The sequence below is a fragment of the Prunus persica genome, chromosome G8 (assembly GCF_000346465.2).
Source record: "Prunus persica cultivar Lovell chromosome G8, Prunus_persica_NCBIv2, whole genome shotgun sequence".
Taxonomy (NCBI): domain Eukaryota; kingdom Viridiplantae; phylum Streptophyta; class Magnoliopsida; order Rosales; family Rosaceae; genus Prunus; species Prunus persica.
In genome coordinates this window covers 17,151,136-17,170,560 of record NC_034016.1, presented here as the reverse complement: position 1 = coordinate 17,170,560, position 19,425 = coordinate 17,151,136, and the positions used below count along the sequence as shown (strand labels likewise).

The 19,425-nt window shown below is 39.4% G+C and overlaps 2 protein-coding genes across 2 annotated transcripts; one reads left to right on the top strand and one right to left on the bottom strand.

The window, feature by feature from the left end:
• LOC18767244 (beta-galactosidase 13) lies at positions 1,596 to 6,289 on the top strand. Its single transcript, XM_007201686.2, has 18 exons — positions 1,596 to 1,751; positions 1,960 to 2,055; positions 2,146 to 2,258; positions 2,354 to 2,420; positions 2,530 to 2,622; positions 2,730 to 2,873; positions 3,011 to 3,105; positions 3,308 to 3,413; positions 3,520 to 3,604; positions 3,703 to 3,821; positions 3,920 to 4,266; positions 4,412 to 4,521; positions 4,626 to 4,735; positions 4,821 to 4,928; positions 5,012 to 5,116; positions 5,249 to 5,394; positions 5,489 to 5,834; positions 5,933 to 6,289. Exons 1-18 carry the CDS (start codon positions 1,686 to 1,688, stop codon positions 6,050 to 6,052), a joined length of 2,376 nt encoding a protein of 791 aa, XP_007201748.2. The 5' UTR covers positions 1,596 to 1,685; the 3' UTR covers positions 6,053 to 6,289.
• Positions 7,224 to 17,094, bottom strand: LOC18768270 (E3 ubiquitin-protein ligase UPL3). The gene is made up of 19 exons (XM_007199611.2): positions 16,955 to 17,094; positions 15,834 to 16,798; positions 15,582 to 15,692; positions 15,367 to 15,483; positions 15,099 to 15,269; positions 14,829 to 14,990; positions 13,998 to 14,246; positions 13,796 to 13,917; positions 12,278 to 13,709; positions 11,513 to 11,608; positions 9,863 to 11,413; positions 9,485 to 9,706; positions 9,271 to 9,375; positions 8,706 to 8,786; positions 8,553 to 8,621; positions 8,336 to 8,464; positions 8,036 to 8,158; positions 7,677 to 7,935; positions 7,224 to 7,493 (listed from the first exon to the last, which is right to left on the bottom strand). The coding sequence occupies exons 2-18, from the start codon at positions 16,716 to 16,718 to the stop codon at positions 7,870 to 7,872; spliced, it is 5,691 nt and encodes a 1,896-aa protein (XP_007199673.1). The 5' UTR covers positions 16,719 to 16,798; positions 16,955 to 17,094; the 3' UTR covers positions 7,224 to 7,493; positions 7,677 to 7,869.

Genomic DNA, 19,425 nt, shown 5'->3' with positions numbered 1-19,425 from the left:
GCCATCTCCAGCCATAGAGATAAATGTAGTCCGTGGCTAAAAATTTACCCCCCCAAAATATTAATTTTTTAAAGAATAGTGTATGGCTAAATTTTTCTATCTCTAGCCATGCATGGCTATATTTTAAGGTCCTTCATATTTTATTATTTTCAGAAAGGAGAGTGGGGAGTGCTTTAATGATTGGTTGTTGAAAAGCACATGAATGGGGTCCACTATAAATTTGGTCTAGGCCAAAGCTGGGCTACATTTGGCCCGGCCAAAATTTTATTTGGCCCATGACTGCATATGGGTTTTACATTAATGTAGGGCTATATTTGGGATATAGCCCATTGCTGGATACGGCCTCACTATAGATTTTGCATTATTCAAAACATTTCATATAAGGACCATCTTGAGCCATAAGATCATTTCATTAAACATTTTTTTTATCGGTTGTTTCATTAAACTTAAGTTAGATAAATCATGTGGCTAATATGAAAGTCCACATATATGGTCTATGTATGGCACTCTCACCATAGAACGACTATTAATAATTTAGTATATAAATTTTATGAGACTAGCATTATACTCATTTATCGTTAAAAATAATGAGTTATTTTCACATATGATCTCTGAGATTCACGAAATTATCACATTTGGTCCTTGAGGTCCTTAATAAATAACCTTCTTCGACGGTATCGAGCCTCCCACAATGCTTCTTATGGAATGCCAAGATGAATCGCGCAAAATTAGTTAGATTCGTAGTGGTCGGCTTTTTTTCTCTATCAAGAGATTTTCTCATAAAACTGATGGTGCACATAAGTGGTAAAAAATTTGAAAACCATTAAAATGAGTTGGTTTTGTAAATGGATCGAAGTGGGGATACAAATTTAAATCTTTTACTTGTAGGCCAATATATGCGCAACTTAAAACCATTTTTGACATGGAAGGACACAATTAATAAGGAAAAATAATAATAATAATAAAAGAAAAAAGGGAAAGTGCCCAAGTGGAAGCATATTTCTGTGGGATATGATTGATTTATGAGAAAACAAAGTCAAAAATAATGAACCTAAAAATCGGACAAAGACATGGCTAAATCTGTGCCCAGTAAGTTTCCATATATGCCATGCAGAGAGTAATACAGGAAATCTGGTTTAGCCTTCAGTCTCGGATGGACTGTTGCATCTCACTAGAGTGAAGGAAGCCACACATCCACACATTCCCTCCTGGCCACAGTCCACATTCAAACCCCAAAAACATCGGATTTTTCTTTCTTCTAACAATAGTATAAGTGAACCCTTGATGTTCAAACACTTCAACTAGTGAGGCAGACAAACGTCAGAGAAAACGCAAGAAATAAGGGTCAGGAGATTGAAACAATCAAACTCCTAAATTTTTTTGGCTAGAAACCCAAGTTTTTTACTCCCCATTTCATTGTGTTTGATGGAAATTTGGAACCAGGTTTACTTGTAAAAGTTAGAGAGTTGAAGAACAAAATCATAATAATGGTGGTACTAAGCAGGGTGCTATTGCTTGCTCTTGTGTTTTTGGTGGCCTCGGCCACATTAGTCCATGCCAAAGGTAAGAAGCCCGCTCCAGAGGAGGAGGGGGACGAGGGGGACGAGGGGGACGATCTGGTAGCTGAAAAGGGAGGGAAGAAGCAGCTAGAAGTTGGCGAGGTGACATATGATGCCAGGTCCCTCATGATCAATGGAAGACGGAAGCTTTTCTTTTCGGGTTCTATTCATTATCCGCGGAGCACGGTGGAAGTAAGCTTGTGATGTCCATCTTCTGTTTTTTTGTTTTTTGTACAAAGGAGATTAAATGGGAAAGAGGTTCAAACTCTAACTCGGGTGCATGAGTAAATGCTCTTAATAACCAAAGTTGTATGCCACCTCTCTTATATTTTATTCTAATGGATGTGTTTGTTAATGAAATTCAATGTTTTAATGTCTCTGCTGAATTGGGTTTCTTCAGATGTGGCCTGATCTTCTCAAGAAGGCTAAACTGGGAGGTTTGAATGTGATCGAAACTTATGTCTTTTGGAACCTTCATGAGCCTGTGAAAGGCAAGGTACTAAAATGCTGTAGAGATTGTTGCTTGCAGTACATGGAGCATTTGTGAAAATTGTGGCTGGCATTAAATCTTGTTCTGATTTTGCAGTTCAATTTCGAGGGCAATGCCGATTTGGTGAAGTTCATTAGGCTGGTACAGGAGCACAAAATGTATGTCACCCTTAGGGTTGGCCCATTCATCCAAGCAGAATGGAACCATGGGTATGTAAATAATTATTAATTCTGAAATCGTCTAATTCTCTTGCAATGGTGAATTATTTTTTAATCTATCTATACATATTTCTTTGTCACTTTAGAGGGCTTCCATATTGGCTGAGGGAGGAACCCGACATCATATTCCGTTCGGATAATCCATCATACAAGGTATATCAGTTTGTTCCACCTCAATGTCCAAAACTACTATCTGCACAATATGATATGCTACAATTTGAGGAGCCACATTGAATGATCACTAAGAGCTTTCTATTTGCAGCACCACATGGAGACGTTCGTAACGAAAATAATTGCGATGATGAAACATGAGAAGCTATTTGCTCCACAGGGAGGTCCAATCATCTTAGCACAGGTTGGTACTTGGATGGTTCCTCTCTGAAAATTATAAGTAACCCTTATACTTAACATAATTATAAGTAAATTTCTTTTATGGCTGAACTATAATGTTTCATGACACAGATTGAAAATGAGTACACTCATGTCCAACTTGCATATAAAGAATTGGGAAACAGTTATATACAGTGGGCAGCAAATATGGCACTGTCGCAGAATGCCGGCATACCATGGATCATGTGCAAGCAGAAGGATGCTCCTGATCCAGTGGTAAGTGCGCAAATTTGATTTTCATTGATTCTAAGAGAAATTTTGCATTACAATTGGCCCAGTAGAACAAAGTTTTATTTGTTGTTCTGTCTTTTGGCCTTAAATTTTATTTTATTTTATTTTATTTTCTGGTGCAGATTAATACTTGCAATGGAAGGCACTGTGGAGATACTTTTACAGGCCCTAATAAGCCCCACAAGCCTACTCTGTGGACTGAGAATTGGACTGCTCAGTGAGTATATACCCCTTAGCTACTGTCCATGATATCTGTAAATGAATAAAAAGGAGAAGATGAGACATCAGAGTAGTAAATGAAGCTTGGAATCTATTTTTAAAGTGATTTTCGTTTAAGTACTTATCTCATTTTCCTTCTGGCTGTTCTTGGCTTCTATGGATTGCTGACCACATTTTTCGTTTTCTTTTCATAATTACAGGTACAGAGTATTTGGTGACCCTCCTTCACAAAGATCAGCAGAAGACATTGCATTTTCAGTTGCGCGTTTTTTCTCAAAGGACGGAACCCTAACCAACTACTATATGGTAACTTGGCACCTCTTTAAGTCGTTCATAAAATCACCACTAACAGAATGCTACTCCCCCGGATATACATACGAGATAATAAAGCACCCTTATATTACACTTGCAGTACCATGGTGGGACAAATTTTGGAAGAACAAGTGCTATTTTCACAACAACTCGCTACTATGACGAAGCTCCTCTCGATGAATATGGTAAAGATCTTAAATTTGTTTACATCTGTAATGATGATTCAACAAGGTTGCTCATCATATATGCATCAAGTTGGGTCTTGATTTTACTTGTGATGCAGGTTTAAAAAGGGAGCCTAAATGGGGTCACCTCAAGGACTTGCACAGGGCTTTGAGTCTATGCAAGAAGCCTTTATTTGCAGGAACTCCTGGAGTACAAAGGTTGGGGAAAGAAACAGAGGCAAGTATCTAAATATTACATAAAATTGAGAGTTAGGGAGGGAGAGAGGGAGAAGAAATTGTCACTAACAGGAAAAAAAAAACTTTTCTGCTTTGCAGGCTCGTTTCTATGAGAGACCTGGGACAGACATATGTGTTGCTTTCTTGGCAAACAACCACTCTACAATTGAAACAACTGTGAATTGGCGTGGCCAGGAATATTTCCTGCCACCACATTCTATTAGCATCCTCCCTGATTGCAAGACTGTGGTCTTCAACAGTCAACAGATTGTATCACAGCATAATTCAAGGAACTTTGTTCGATCGAAGGCTGCTAACAAATTTAACTGGGAGAGGTTTTCAGAACCCATTCCAACCACCGTGCAAATCCCAGTCAACCAAAAGAGTCCACAGGAACTGTACCACTTGCTAAAAGATGCCACAGACTATGGATGGTTCACCAGTAGGTAAGTGCAAGTGTGTAGCTTAAGCACCGTATGATGTGAGGAAGTCAAAAAATTTAAAACCAGATTGATTTTACTCTCATAAACATTATTGTATAACTTGTGTAAGTGCTTCTACTGCTGACTTGATCTTGTACTCTGGTTGCAGCCTTGAGCTGGGTCCATATGACTTGCCAATGAAGGAAAGTATTCGCCCAGTTTTACGAATTCCAAGTCTTGGTCACGCAATGAGTGTATTCGTCAATGGTGAATTTGTTGGTAAGGAAACAATAGCACACATCATACATTATTAGTACAATTACATACATACTTTTGTCACTTGCTGATAACCAGATGACGAAGCAATTTGAGAATGTTTTCAGGAACGGAACATGGAAGCCATGCGGAGAAGGGTTTTGTTTTTGAGAGACCTGTTACATTCAAGCAAGGGGTCAACCACATATCACTGCTTTGCATGACAGTGGGACTCCCAGTAAGTAGCTCATAACTTGGAATTAGTACTGTTTGATCACTGTGGTAGAAAGCAGACACTGACTATCTGTTGTTTATCAATGAAGGATAGTGGAGCCTACATGGAGCACAGATATGCAGGACCCCGTACCATAACAGTCCTGGGATTGAACACCGGGACAATCGATCTCTCACAAAATGGCTGGGGGCATAGGGTAGGTACCACAGAATTTCTTTCCCATCTGTCAAATATAAAAAATGAGCATTGGATATTAATTATATTGGTTCCATTTTTCAGGTTGGCCTGAATGGTGAAAATCTCCAAGTGTTCACCAAGAAGGGAGCACAAAAAGTCCAATGGACTAAAGCAGCTGGGAAAGGAAGGGCTCTCACATGGTACAAGGTAAGTCTGAATCAAGCAAGCCTATTCAACTTAGATTCATCCTAAGAAATTCTAAATTGTGCTTGTACACAAGCACTTTTTTATTTCCTTTTTTGTTGCAGCATTTAAGATCCAATGTTTTTTTTTCTGCAGACAAATTTTGAGGCTCCTGAAGGGAAAGACCCCGTTGCTATCCGGATGGCTGGTATGGGCAAAGGGATGATTTGGGTGAATGGTAAAAGCATAGGCCGGCACTGGATGTCCTTCCTCTCTCCTCTTGGACAGCCTACCCAATCCGAGTAAGTAAAATTACATTAAAAAGTATGCTGCAGCGAAATAAATCACCATGGAAATTGCAAACTAAAAGTTCTAATTTGCAATCCTTGTGATCAGGTACCACATCCCAAGAGCCTTCATTGAGCCAGGTCAAAATTTCCTTGTTGTATTGGAGGAGCAGGAGGCTGACCCCAAAGATATTGAGATCCTGACCGCCAACAGAGACACCATCTGTGCCATAAGCACAGAGATGCATCCTCCACACGTGAAGTCGTGGGAGAGAAAGGGCGGCGAGCTCAAAACCGTTGGACCTGTCTCCGGAGCCAGTGCTCAGCTCATGTGTCCAAACTTGAAAAAGATTGTTGGTGTGGACTTTGCAAGCTTTGGCACTCCTGAGGGCATGTGCGGAGCCTACAAACCTGGCAAATGCGACTCTCCGGCAACCAGGAAGGTTGTTGAAGAGGTAAAAAGCTCCTTGATCATGCAAAAATCTGAGATTTCTCAGCCACATTAAGTTCTAACCAATCTTTCTCTTTTTCTGTTTTGGTCTTCTTTATGCAGCATTGCTTGGGACAGACTTCATGTACAGTCCCTGTGGACCCCAAGCTTTTCTTCAAAGCTGATCCTTGCCCAGATATCAACATCAAGACACTTGCTATCCAAGTAACTTGTGCCCTTTAAGGGGTTCAGAGAGTTTTATAGAGAACTTTTTTGGGGTGATCGATTGTCGTCGTGCATTGAAGTGAAGATCCTGCAGCTAGATTTGTGAAGATCCTAGAAGCTCAAATCTGTTCTTTGTGGTAATTTAGTTCTCATAAACATGTATCCAGATTTTTCTTTTTGTGATGTTCATTCATAAATATAGAGGCTGACTTAGTCAGTCATTCATTTTCTTTATGCAAATCTTTCCCAAGTTGCTATAATCTAATTCCACATTCAATTCAAATATTTCTTCAAAGTTCAAACAGTTGCAATATATATATATATATAGCAAACTAAGCAAACGTAATTTTTCAGTAACAATCATATCCATGTTAAAATGAGCCCACAGACAGCCAAGAAGCATGACATGCATACTTTTGAACCAAAAATATCCATGTGAACTTATTGATAATTTCATGAAAACAACCATTTACCAAGAAGACTAAAAATTTCTGAAAGGGAAACATAAGAGTTTAAAATAAATTCTCAGTTTTCAAAATCACTCGCTTTCGTTGCCGTAGAATTTACAAAAAAATGCAAGCTGCATAGGAGTACAGAATTAATCTAGCCAAATTACTCTAGCAAACTACTTTTCTCATTGTAATTAGTTAGTTAATGTTGCCTCAGTTAACAATCAACTATGGAAACAACTTCTCCATTTTTTGCCGATACATCTTGCTTTAGTAAGCTTGGAGAGCTAGAAGAAAAAGGAGTATGGAATAATTGGAGAGGATCCAAATTCTGTAAAAGTACATTTAATTTTCAAAAATTGTAACTTGAAATATGAAATTTTCCTATAAATTGCATTGTTTAATGATGAACCAAATTGGTGGGTTAATCGAATCAAATCAATCCATTAGTGAAATTTGAGCAGTTTGGGCAACCTCTACATTACCAAGGAAAACCAAGGAACATTGTATAAATGGAGAAGGGCAGTTCGGTTTGGTTTTGTTATAGCAATTACTTTTTCTTTTAAGACACCTTTTCCCAAAGATTAATACGATGTGCAGAGGGGTGAGGCTCATAAAAACTAGGGCACAACTCCAATACAGTCCAAGCTGAGCCACCAAACGATGCCTAAAGTTTGCGTGCAACATAAGATAAATTACCAGCATATACACCACATATAAGGCACAAGTGAGAGATTTAAACAAGAGAAAAATGGAACTGTAACGAATTTATTTCGAAATCAGAATTGGCATGAAATAAAAGGCATAAAAATATTTCAGATGTTTGTTTCCCCTTTCATACTTTTACGCCATACATGTGTATATTCTACCAGCCTACATGATTGGAAAACAAAACCGAAATTTAAAAGAACAAAAGAAGATCAAGATTTCCTATTTATTTACAATCCCTGGCGGCTGAAACGGCCCTCTCGGAAAACTCTCTTTACAGTTTAAAATTGCATCGATCCAACCTGAAATTAATTCAATTAACCCTTCAGAACCACAAATAAATAATTTCAGATAAGAGAAAAAAACATGAATATTAAATAAAAACGTGAAAATCAATAGAGGAAGAGATGGAAAAAAAAAAAAAAGGGACCAAAAAAAGCCAACTATACAACCTTAACCCATGTGAAAACATACGAAAAACTTACCTCAGACGATGTTGTTAAGTTTAGAACCGCACCAATGAGAAGCCATTATTTGAGTAGAGTAGGAATGCCACTTTCAACACCATATCATTCCAAGGCTAAATCTAATTTAATTGCAACCAAATGACAAAACCACTCCTAATTGTTTTGATGTAACTAATATACACGGAATCGATACGGCTAGTACCAAAATCTCTCATGACAAATCAAAGGATCCTTGCCCTTCACTGATTGCATACAATAGTTTCTTCAACATAACTTCCTGTTTAAAGCACAAAATAATAATAATCCCAGAATGAGTGAGATCATATGTTGCAATAAAGAATGTCAATGGCTGATGAATTAACCGAACAGAATAATACCTTGGTAGAGTAAGGAGGAAGCTTCAGGTAATTCGCGCATGTCATGACACTTGGCAGATCATCATCCGCCAACTCCGAAGGCCCAGTCCCATTGGCTGCAGTATTATTTGCGGTCGAAGAATGCTGCACACACCAAAACATTAACTCACTCTCCAATTAGCACAACCACTAAAAACATTATTTACTATATATATAATGTACAGTCAGCCTTTGACATGATTCTACAGACGCCACAAAAAGAAAACCGCCAATTTCAGAATATCGCACTCAAAACCTCTATCTAAATCACTTGTACCATACCTTTCTCACAATGGTCAATTTTGGATTCAGCACTGCCAAACCACCAGGCGGAAGCCTCGGTGCACCAGTAACAAACTGGCAGAAGGCGCGCTGTTGCTCTGGCGTGAACTCTCCCATAATCTCAAGCAACTACAAACATTATAAACAAGGCCCCATAAGACAAAAACGGAATCATTCATCTCCAAAGCACTACCTTCAATATAGAACAAAAACTTACATTGAGTATTGCAGGGCTCTTGGCAGTGTATCCATGATCAAACTTTATGTGATCAACAAGGGTCTCCGCCTGCATATGATAGAAACAAATGAAATGAGCATAACAACACTTCAAATAAAGTAGTGTGAATTAGCGAAGGCAAAAAAAAAATACCTCCCACAACTCTCTACGACCACAAAGCAGATAGTCCAACTCATGTGGAGTAAATATTTGTAAAGACGATATGTCAAAGACCTGATAGACATGTAGTACACGAGAAGAGGAGTTAAGTATTGGACAGTGTCAAACAATTCTCACACAGAATACAGAAAAACATACAAAGGCTATTAAAACATGAAAATACAGCAAGCACCAGACCAAAAAGTTAATAAACTACAGCAAGAATCATGATCCTGCTACCTACTACAAGACCAGTTGAGGTTATTCAACGTCAGAAAGGAGATCCCCCTTTTTATTTAATAAAGGTCTTTTCATATTCCTCCACTTCTCCCCCTCCCCCCACTTCCCCAAAAAAACCTTCCCTATGCATGAAACTCATTTGCAGAGTTGTAAGATACAAAAAATAATGCGTACTAATTATAACTGCAGCAGGACATAGATAGAACTATGACAATAATATTTAAAGAATTCAAGCACAAATACCTCATACGGAAATGTCAAAATGCAACGATTTTATTTGGTTACAAACTCAGTCAAGATCAGATAAAAAAAACTAAACCTGATTAAACCCTGCTCTAAATGCTTCAATTTGCCTCATTATTCCAGTCTTCACTGTCGCATCAACAACTAAAGATATGTACTCTTCCAAGTTATTGATATCAACCTGGAATTTTGAACAATATGTTAAAGAAGTCTTTACAAGCACAGAAGAACTGAAACAAGTAAATAAAGGCTCAGAAAATACAGATGAACTAGAAGGTTTTTTTGCTTACATTTTCATCTCCAGCTTTCAAGACGTAATCTGGAAAACCAGGAAGTGTAAAATCAAAACAGAGATCATCAATTGAAGCCCCACGGAAGCGCAATTCAGCAATGGCATCACAATTATCACCGCTAGATTCTAGATATAGTTTCCGGCACACAAGGTTATGTAATTCTTGCAAAGTCTTTCCAAGCTCAGCATCAAAGGAAAGAACATCATGTAAATCAAGGTCCTGAAGGATGGGAGGGTGGAAAGAATAGAGGTTAAATATCTACGTCAGAACCATGTCGATGAAAGTATAGAACAAAACCATTGGATCACAGCAAGAAAATATAACTCTAAACCCAACAAGGTGAAATGAAAAGGGATATATTTTCCATTGGCTTACTTGACCGAGCAAAAGTTTATAAAATGCTGTTGACAGTGGTAAGTCCAATAGCCGCCCATCTTGAAGAGCCTTCGCCATCACACGCCCGACCAGTCGGAAATACTCTATGACTTTTGAAAATTGGCTACCATCAGAGGCAACAGCATTCAGAGGCCAGGGACGAGGGAACAACCCAAGAGGAGCTTGGACAATGTCACCATTGCTTTTTCCATCTTTCTGTTCATCTCCATCAATATCCATTGATGTTTTCTCCATTGAAGAATTTGACCTCCACATGCCAAGCCTAACTTTTTGGAGGTCATGACTTAAAAGTGTGTAGAACTCAAGTGTAGGACCCAACCCAGTGCCCACTTCACCGAAATATTCTACTTCAAGCACAGACTTTTGGCTAGAATACATCTCCATTACTTTTGCAGCAGAATCCAAAATCCGGTTTCGGGAGACACGGACTTTCTGGCGCTGCATTCTCCCAACTCTCACCTCTCGTTCATTTGCTGATCCATGACCATCAGCACCCTGCTGCTGCTGAAGACGGTACAAAGCACGAGACAATCCAAAAGCAGTTGAATAGAAATACTGTCTTCGAGTCTCAAAAGGAAACAAAAATGGACATGCTTTTGTCAACTGATAACACCAAGAGGGAAGACTCCCACTACACAATGCAAGGGCATCTTGAATTTGTCGTGCTAATTTGGGAGTGAGTTTGCTGTTAATAAATTCCTCAGGAAAAACCCTCGCACCAGTTGTACTCAACTCATCCAAATTTAAAATTTTCCCCTCAGCAAAACTGTCAGAAACTATCTGGGCTCTCAGACGAGGTGCAAGCTGATTCAAGCCCTCTAGTACACGCAATAGTGCCAATATATTATAAGTAGAATTAGACTTTTCCAAATCACAAGGAAGCTCTCCCTGCAAAATGCTATCCAGAAGTGACATACGGTGCAATTGTGAGTCAGAGTTGGAATTGGAAGCAGATCCAGATTTGCCAGATTTCAATGCAGTTGTAGAACTTGCTCCTCCAGCAGATGCCCTGTCAGCTAGATTGTCTGGCCTCTGGTATGTGATAGTGTAAATATCACTCCACAGCCTGCTACCATCACTGGATGATACGAAATCACTACCAGCATACCGCTCATCATCATCATCATCCTGCACAAGCTGTCTCTGAATGGCCTGATAGATGGTCAGATGCCTATTAAGCTGCTTCCCACCAGAAGTAAAAATCAACTTAGGAGGATCATTAGAACCACCAAAAATGGGGCGTCCTTGTCTATCTCTGCCTCCCCTGATTCCCCTGCTAGCCGATCCAAGCCCAGCCATAGCAGCAGCAGCAAATGACATTGCACCCTTTGAACCATAAGAATTACTACTCCTATGCTCAGCAGAATCTGAGCCTCTGACTGTAGCAGCTCTGCTACTAGAACCAGAAGCTGGATTAGTCTGGCTGTCACTTGTTGCTGAAGCCACAGTAGCATCCTCAGCTGAGTCTCCCAATTTTACATCATGCACTTTATCCGGCATGCAAACAGGAAGAGAGTCGTCTCTTAGAACCTGAAGACAACCCAAAATACCAAAAGAGAACAATAGTCAAGGCAAGTATCCAATAACTCCTATCCTGTACAATAAAAAAGTTAAAGACACAGAACATACATCATCATGGTCATCATCTTCGTCATCTGAGATATCATCATCTTCAATAACCAATGCATCATCAATCTCAACAGGCGATATATCCAATTCCTCATCCTACAGAGAAAAGAAGGGTAATTAGACCACCTATTCCTCCAAACCAAACAAAAAGAAGAAAAGAAAACAGTACACTAGCAATAGTCTAGTGTATTAACAAAACCATATAAATTACATATGACTATAGAAGTAACTACCAACCAACGTTAGCCAATTATCTGATATCCAATCCCACCCCCACAAATAAAGAAATGCTAGCATTAAGAGAATAGAGTTTAGGAGGAGAGGGTGAGGCTACATTACAACGACACCAAATCTAATGCGCCATCTTGTCCTACATACCATTCTAAGTTCCCTTAAAAGGGGATTCAGTTTCAGCAAATACCCTATAAACACTTGTTTGGATGATTTAGTTTCAACCTACCACCAGACATTTTGAAAGAACAGAACTTTCTAGTAATTCTATCCCTACTTTACAACACCCTGAGGTCGCATGAAAACTGAATCTATATCAGAAACCCAATGCTAAACATGAAAGATGGGTTCTTAGTGCAAGTTAGCATAAAATATTATTAGTTAGTTTATCAGATACGCAATGAAAGAGAATGGTGAAAGAGTACTCATGAAGTGTCTATCAGCATGAACTAAACTGACCAAACAACTGCATAATTCAACACCACCTGTATCTCATTCATGATTTCGGATGTCATTTGAGTATCAATAACAAACCTCAGAAGTAGTGTCCCCGTTTGCAGGTTTCATTTGAACATCTTTATCAAGAGCTGCTCGTCTACGAGCTGCATTTCTCGTTTGAGGGCCTCTTCCTTCCTCCTGAGAAGGCTTCAAAACAGCTTTACCCTTCCCTTTTGATGAGCTTGTGCTCTTCTCTTGTGATGGTTCCCTCCTAGCACCATCCCCTATATTCACAGATGTTCTGGACCGAGTTGAATGACGACGAGTGGTGGGAGCAGGATTTGAAGTCGACAGAGATGAAGCACCAGCTCCTGTAGGTGTAGTTCCAGATTCTGAGTTTCCAGCAGATGCAGCAGGCTTCTGACCAGATTCGCCTCGCTGAACTCGAGGCCAAAGAAACTCTTCTACAGCAGCTAAGCTTGCCAATGGATCAATCAGTACGACATTTGATGAATAATCTCGGAGAGCCTTTTCTCCTTGTGCTCGACAGAGCCGCAACTTAAAGGGCTGAGATAATGCACTGAGTCCAGAGGAGAGGCGTGCACTCCCAGTGGATGACCTAGATGAATGACTCAGCACAACAGGGAAACGCTCCAAGGAGGACAAAGCATTTTGGAGTTTCTGAACAAGGATAGTCATCGGTACTACTCTTCCTTCATTAATACTGAAAGGAAGAGCAACAGCAACAAATGACTTAAATCTTCTAAGTGCTTGTTGACGAAGCTTGGGTAAATTAGCTTCTGAAATTCTCTCCTTGGAGAAGTACCCACAAGAAAAATAGTTCAGCAAAGCTGCAACAACACCACTACCAATGAACTCAAAAGTGGATACACCATCCCCTTTACTTAGTTCAGATAGCATCTCAGATACCACACCAATCAAGTATTCCTCCTTATTTGCAGAACTATCAGCCAAGCGAGACCCAGAAGCTTTTGATTTTCCCTTTGCTTTTGTTTTTTGGTCATCAACACCAGCATTTAACTTCATGCAGAGATTCTTTAAATGTAATAAATCATCTGTAACTCCAACTTCAACAGCCCCAGGATCTGAAGGGAAATACTTGTCTTTAAAAGCTTTAGCACATGCACTGACAGACATTCGAAGGCTGGAGTTAACTGTAGGAATCTCCACTGAACTTGGTGGTGAACCAATATTTGCTGAAGCAGGAGTCTTAGGTTCTTCCAATGAATTTCCGTCTGGATTTGGGTTACTGTTGCGTCGTCTATAACGCCTAGAACGTGATGATGTTCCGGGCACAGGATCACTATCCTTTTCAGCAGAAGATACTTGGGCAGGAACTGAATTTGGAGTACCAGGTAAGATAAGTTGGTCCACTGCATGAACCACACCTTCTCTGATAAACACCTTGGCGAAAGTATTGGGAAGCTTCTCCATGAGTATCTCGGCAATTTGGAGGGCAGGAACCAAGACATGTGGATCTTTCCATGCTAAAACACCAGCTAAGAAACTATAGAATCATTTATAATGTACAAGTTAGTAACTGTGCTAGCAAGCTATCAGCATATCATAGATCTGGTTAAGACATATGGATACCTTGAAATATTTGTCACGCTTAATAAAGACTGTATCATCTCTGCAGAGCTGAAGTACATTAATTTCCCAATGACTGATAGACATTTGTGGCGAACAGGGCCATTAACGCTAGAACCATAAATCTGTTGGGATGGTATACAAAAATCATTTATCAACTACAACAACTAACAAACTATAACTCAGCTGAGTGCTAACAACTGACCTGTATTAGAACAGGAAGGAGATCCATTCCAAATTGCTGAAGAAGCCCAGGCTGCTCATTCAGTAATTTCTCACGAGCTGAAATCTCAGGCCCATTTCCATTGGTGTCTTCTTGTTTCCCAGAACCACTAGCAGATGCCTTTTTCACGACAGGTCCTTTCATAAATAAATTGATGTTGGATGGAATGGAGATGGTTCCTTGTGGTAATGGAGGAAGTAGCTCATTTGCCAGATTGACAATCTCAAAAATCTAGGCAGTGGAATAAAAAATAAGGATGAAGTTGCAAGGTGTAAAAAAATGGTACAATTGAACAATAAGCTTTATGCTAACAATTTGGAACCCCCATAAAAATTAAAACCATCCGATTTTACTGCTGTTTAGCTGTTACTGTTCAAAGAACCGAGCCACACAATGGGTAGTCAAATAAATTCGCATTGGAATTATATAAAGAAACCAATCATGAATCAGAGATACAATAAAGTCTCATGTGGGTCTAGATGTCCTAACACACCATGAGGTTGCAAACCCTGCATCGATGCTCTCTCGTGGATGAACTCCCCATGAAAGAACATACAATAGCCCAATTCAAAAAAAATTTAAAAAAATAACAGTACTGTCGACACCATTTTCACCCCAACTCAAATTCATCAGGTTCAACCTCATAAACTTATACGCATGCAGAAAATATATTAACTTTCAGATCTAATAAATAGCTCGCAGTTTCAAGGTAGGAACAGACTCAGATCAATACAGAATTTTCAATTTGCTAAAATAGCAAAATAATTAAACTGAGAAGGTACAAAGAGAAACTCCAAATGAAACTGTAATTACCTGTTCTGGTGGTCTACTTAAAGCAGGAGAAACTGATGTGTTAGAAGAAATTCCAGAACCTGAAAGTACATCTTTAAGAATGCCACTGATCCCAAGAAGAAGCAAAGTTTTGGAACCTAAAGGGGAGCCACTTGCACAGGTTGAAAGTAGTCGGATTAAGCCCTGTATGGTTTGCAAGTAAAAATTGGAACCCACTTGTACATAGATTGTGTGCTTATGCTTATGTTCAAGCATCAAAATTTGAAAAAACGAATTGGGAATTGGACTTACAGTATAAGTAGGCGTACTCAGAGATGACTGTCCACCTCCAGAATTGCTGGTGGAAATAAGGGAGGCAGATTGAGTAACTAACCCATGGTTACATAATTCATCAAGTTTGTCAGGAGATGACGCAAATGCTTCAGCAATTCGTGTCAGACATACAGAAGCATGCTCCAAAACCTACAATAATAACAAAGAGCACATCATGCAAAGGAAAGGAAAACAAGAAAGCAGTTGTGCTGGTTTTAAAATTGAAACTCAGAAAAGATGAGCATACCTTTGCATCATGATACTGCAGAAGGTTTGTCAACAATGGGACAGCTTCCATCACAAAGTCAGCTGCATCTGAAGGAAGTTTCTTGCACATATTCGCCGCAGTCGATAATGCCACACGCTGAAACATAACAACAGTTGAATAAAATCCAAAGGGAAAGTAAATTTTTCTCTCAGCATACCTAATAAGTTATAAACTAAATTGGTTAGCTGGATCACCTGGACTCCTGTAGAGAAAAAATCCAGATAAGAAAGGACTGCCATAAGAGCACCAGCTCGTAGGCAGGCAGTTGGGTGTTCCTGAGATATTTTCTTCAGAGCTTGAAGTGACTGTTTACGTCATAACAACCAAAAATATCAGTACCGACGAAGTATATCTCAAAAATGCACAACATTAAAACCTATGAGTAAATACCAACACCATTTTCATTTCATTCTCATCAAATTAAGTAATGCAGAACACATACTAACCTGTTCAGCCAAGTCCATGTACTCTATCGTTAACAACCTTGCACAGAAGCAAGAAACAGCACCATAATGGACAACGGCAGCGCAAGAAGACGGAAGCACATCACAGAGATGGGTGAGTGCTCTAGCTGCAAGGAGCATAATATCGGGATTGCTCTCATGATTAAGCAAACTCACAAGCACAGGCACAAACGAATCAACTGAAAACGTGCTCAGTGACTCCTCGGTACCAATGGAAAGCATTTCACAGAGCTGAGTCAAAGCCTCAACCTGCTTCCCTTCTTCCCCATCAGCTCTTAACCCAGATAGAATCTTCTTGAGTCTCCCGCTCTGGTGCGAAGATGAAGCTGAACCCATAGCCGAAGACGGAAGAAGATCATCCAATCCGGCACCGATTTTCCTAAGAAGCCCTTGAAGGGCACTACTCGCGGAAGTCAAGTTCTGGTGCAAAATCCCAACACCGCCTTCGCTATCATTGTCATCGTCATCGCCATTTCCCCCTCCATCCATATTCAACCCTAGGTTCCGCTCAGCTTCTCTCTCCCTCTCCCTCTCCCTCTCCCTTTCCCTTTCCCTCTCCCTCTCCCTATCCCTAACCCTAACCTCGTGCTCCTTCTCCTTGCCTTTATCGGAGCCATCCTTATCAGAACTCTTGTTGCGGCGACCACGCGAGCCAGACGATTCATTGGTGGGGTCCATGGGTGCCGGTGCGGGTTCAGTTTGGGTCCGAGAGGCGCGAGAGCGGGTCGTGATCGGCGCGGCGTTAACAGAAGAGAAAGAAGAAGCAGAGAGACGAGTGCGCTTGTATGAACGAGTGGTACGACCAGACGATGACGAAGAAGGGGCTGCTGAGGTGGCCTCCGCCCGCTTCCGGCTCCGAGTTTCCATACAAGAACCCCAACCCCCAAATTTCGTTTCACTCGCTCGCCACGGAGCGGCGATCACACCATACCGGATCCGATTGTCCCCTGCATCAAAATTGAGAATCCTAAGGGCAGAAAAGATCAAATCTTTGCGAAATTCAGCTCAGCAGGAGCAAAACCCCAAATCCGAAACCCTAGATTGTTCACTCTATCAAATTTTTCGAACAAATAAAGCCTAGAAATCCCCAATTGAACGCGAACCTGTATTATTCGAAGACAAAATTGATTGAATTAAATAGTGATTTTGGATTGAAATTCCAGTTCGATTTCGATTAGAGAGACGAAGTGAAGGAAAGAGTGAAGGAAATGGGGGAATGAAACCCTAAAAAAGTACTGCAAGAATAAAAATAAAGGAAAGGAGACCTTTATACAAATATTCGTTCTTATTTTACTTTCATTAATTATTTGTTTATTTTGTGAAAGGCCAAGTAGCAAATTGGTCGTGGCCTCTTTGGTGTAGGTATGGCTGGTCTTCGGACGGATCGGAATCATCCAAAATATTTTGGAATGGAAAATTATTTTCCAATTCTGTTAAAAAAAATTTGGAAACTTACAAATGGTTAAAATTTTAAACATATCCAATGATTTAAAAGCTTCAAATTGGCTCAAAATTGAAGACTCATACAAAAAACTCGAAAAATTATTATATGTTATTATCTTTTATGAAATTACTTGTTTATGTCTATTTAGTCATTAAGTCAAATTTAGTTAAACATGAAATCGATATATATAAAGCAAAGGCAAAGAATGGTAAAATATTTAAAATACTAGAAAATGTTATTGGTTAATGTAAACATTAAGAATTGAAATTATTAATTAAATGAGGATAATATGGTAAATTCACACTTTTATATATTAAAAAAATTTAAATAGAAATAAAATTTAAATAATGAATTCTATTTTTATGGAACACAACTACTTATTATCTTTTTTAATTTAAAAAAAATTAAAAAACCTTTCTCAGGCACTGAAGTGCGTGCGAAGATGAGGCTAGTTAGTTATTAAGTGTAATCTAAGCATGAAACCATAATATATTTTGGAATTCGGAAGTTACATGATCTTATAATACATTTCAATTCCAATTCAACTTTATTTTTCAAAATTTTCGGATTTCGGAACTTTCAAATGTCGGAATTGATTTAAACTAGCCAAATTCGGAAATTTATAAGTTGGAATCGGAATTTCCCACCCAACTTACATCCTTAGGTGTGGGTGAGAAAATATATAAGTTGTTGGTGTCACTATCATGAAATCATTAGATCAACAATGCAGCAAAAGTGCACTAGTCGAAGGAAAATGAACCTAATGCTCTGATACCAAGCTGACAGGACCCGCCCCGAAATTTTCCGAAGACCGAGGCGGACCCCATCTTGATCCCAACATCATCCCGATGCCGGGCCCACCTATTAAATAATCGAGACTTTCTACCAAAATTTTGGCAGAGTCTCCCCTGTAATTTAAGCATTCCCAACAAAATTTTTACTCAACCTGCAATATACGCACAAGATAATAATCCCAACCAGCAGCATGCTTTCATACAACTACGAGTCATACTAGAGTGGCCTCTGGCCTCACAAGTAAAATCTATCATGGCAATACAGAGCATCTACTGAATTTAGATTACAAGAACAGATGAGTAGAAGAATTTACACAGTTCCTAATTTAAAAGATGCACCGATTCCGCTTCGTACACCACTTGCACTTCCAAGAGCAACTACTGGCTGGGGGGCGCAAAACAGAAAACATGTGAGTGGACAAAAACCAAATTTACAGTTAAAAACAACATAATAACCCCACCATGTAAAAATAATGCACAAGTCATGCAGTTTCACAATCCAATAATTAATTTACTCAAAACATGTTTCATTAAAACTCTTCTAAAACATCAGTTATCTCTTCCCAAAAAGAACCCCATCCTCTCAAACTTACCACTCCTGTCAAACTATTAAACAAACACTAATTCCTTACACACTCAACTATACATATTCAAATAAATATGCATATATAAATATATATATATATATAAATGACTATAAATAGCTATACGATATACTCATCACACCACCTAGGTACCGGGGAAAACAATCCAACTGGGGGATCGTTTGACTAGTCCGCAGGATTTCCAGGTGCTATCCTGCGTCTAGGGATGAGCGGTCCAACCGGGGGACGAAACTCCAAAGCTCACACACCGGAACATCCAACGCCATGTGTAGCTCTCAAACTATGTCCTACGCGCGCAGACTGGATCATCACACACCGGAACATCCAACGCCATGGTGATGACCCTAAACACTATACACAGTCTTTCCGTACGCCGGAACATCCAACGCCGCATACGGAAAGTGTCTCACCCGCCGGAACATCCAACGCCGCGAGTGAGACTAGTAACTGGGGAAGGTACTTACGTAGTGTAATCACACAACTCCTCTCTAATCACATTCTTCCATATCACCCTCCAACAACCCAAATATCTCCTCTAAAAGAATATATATCAAAATATACTTCCCCACAATCTATACATGAAATACACTCTCAAAACCCAAAAGGCCAAACTCATAATATATTGCCAATTGCTATACACCCATCAAAATTAATTCATGCATATAATATATAAAATCCATGAGCCATTAAAATATTATGCAAAATCTTTCATTAATTAAAACCAGGCATAT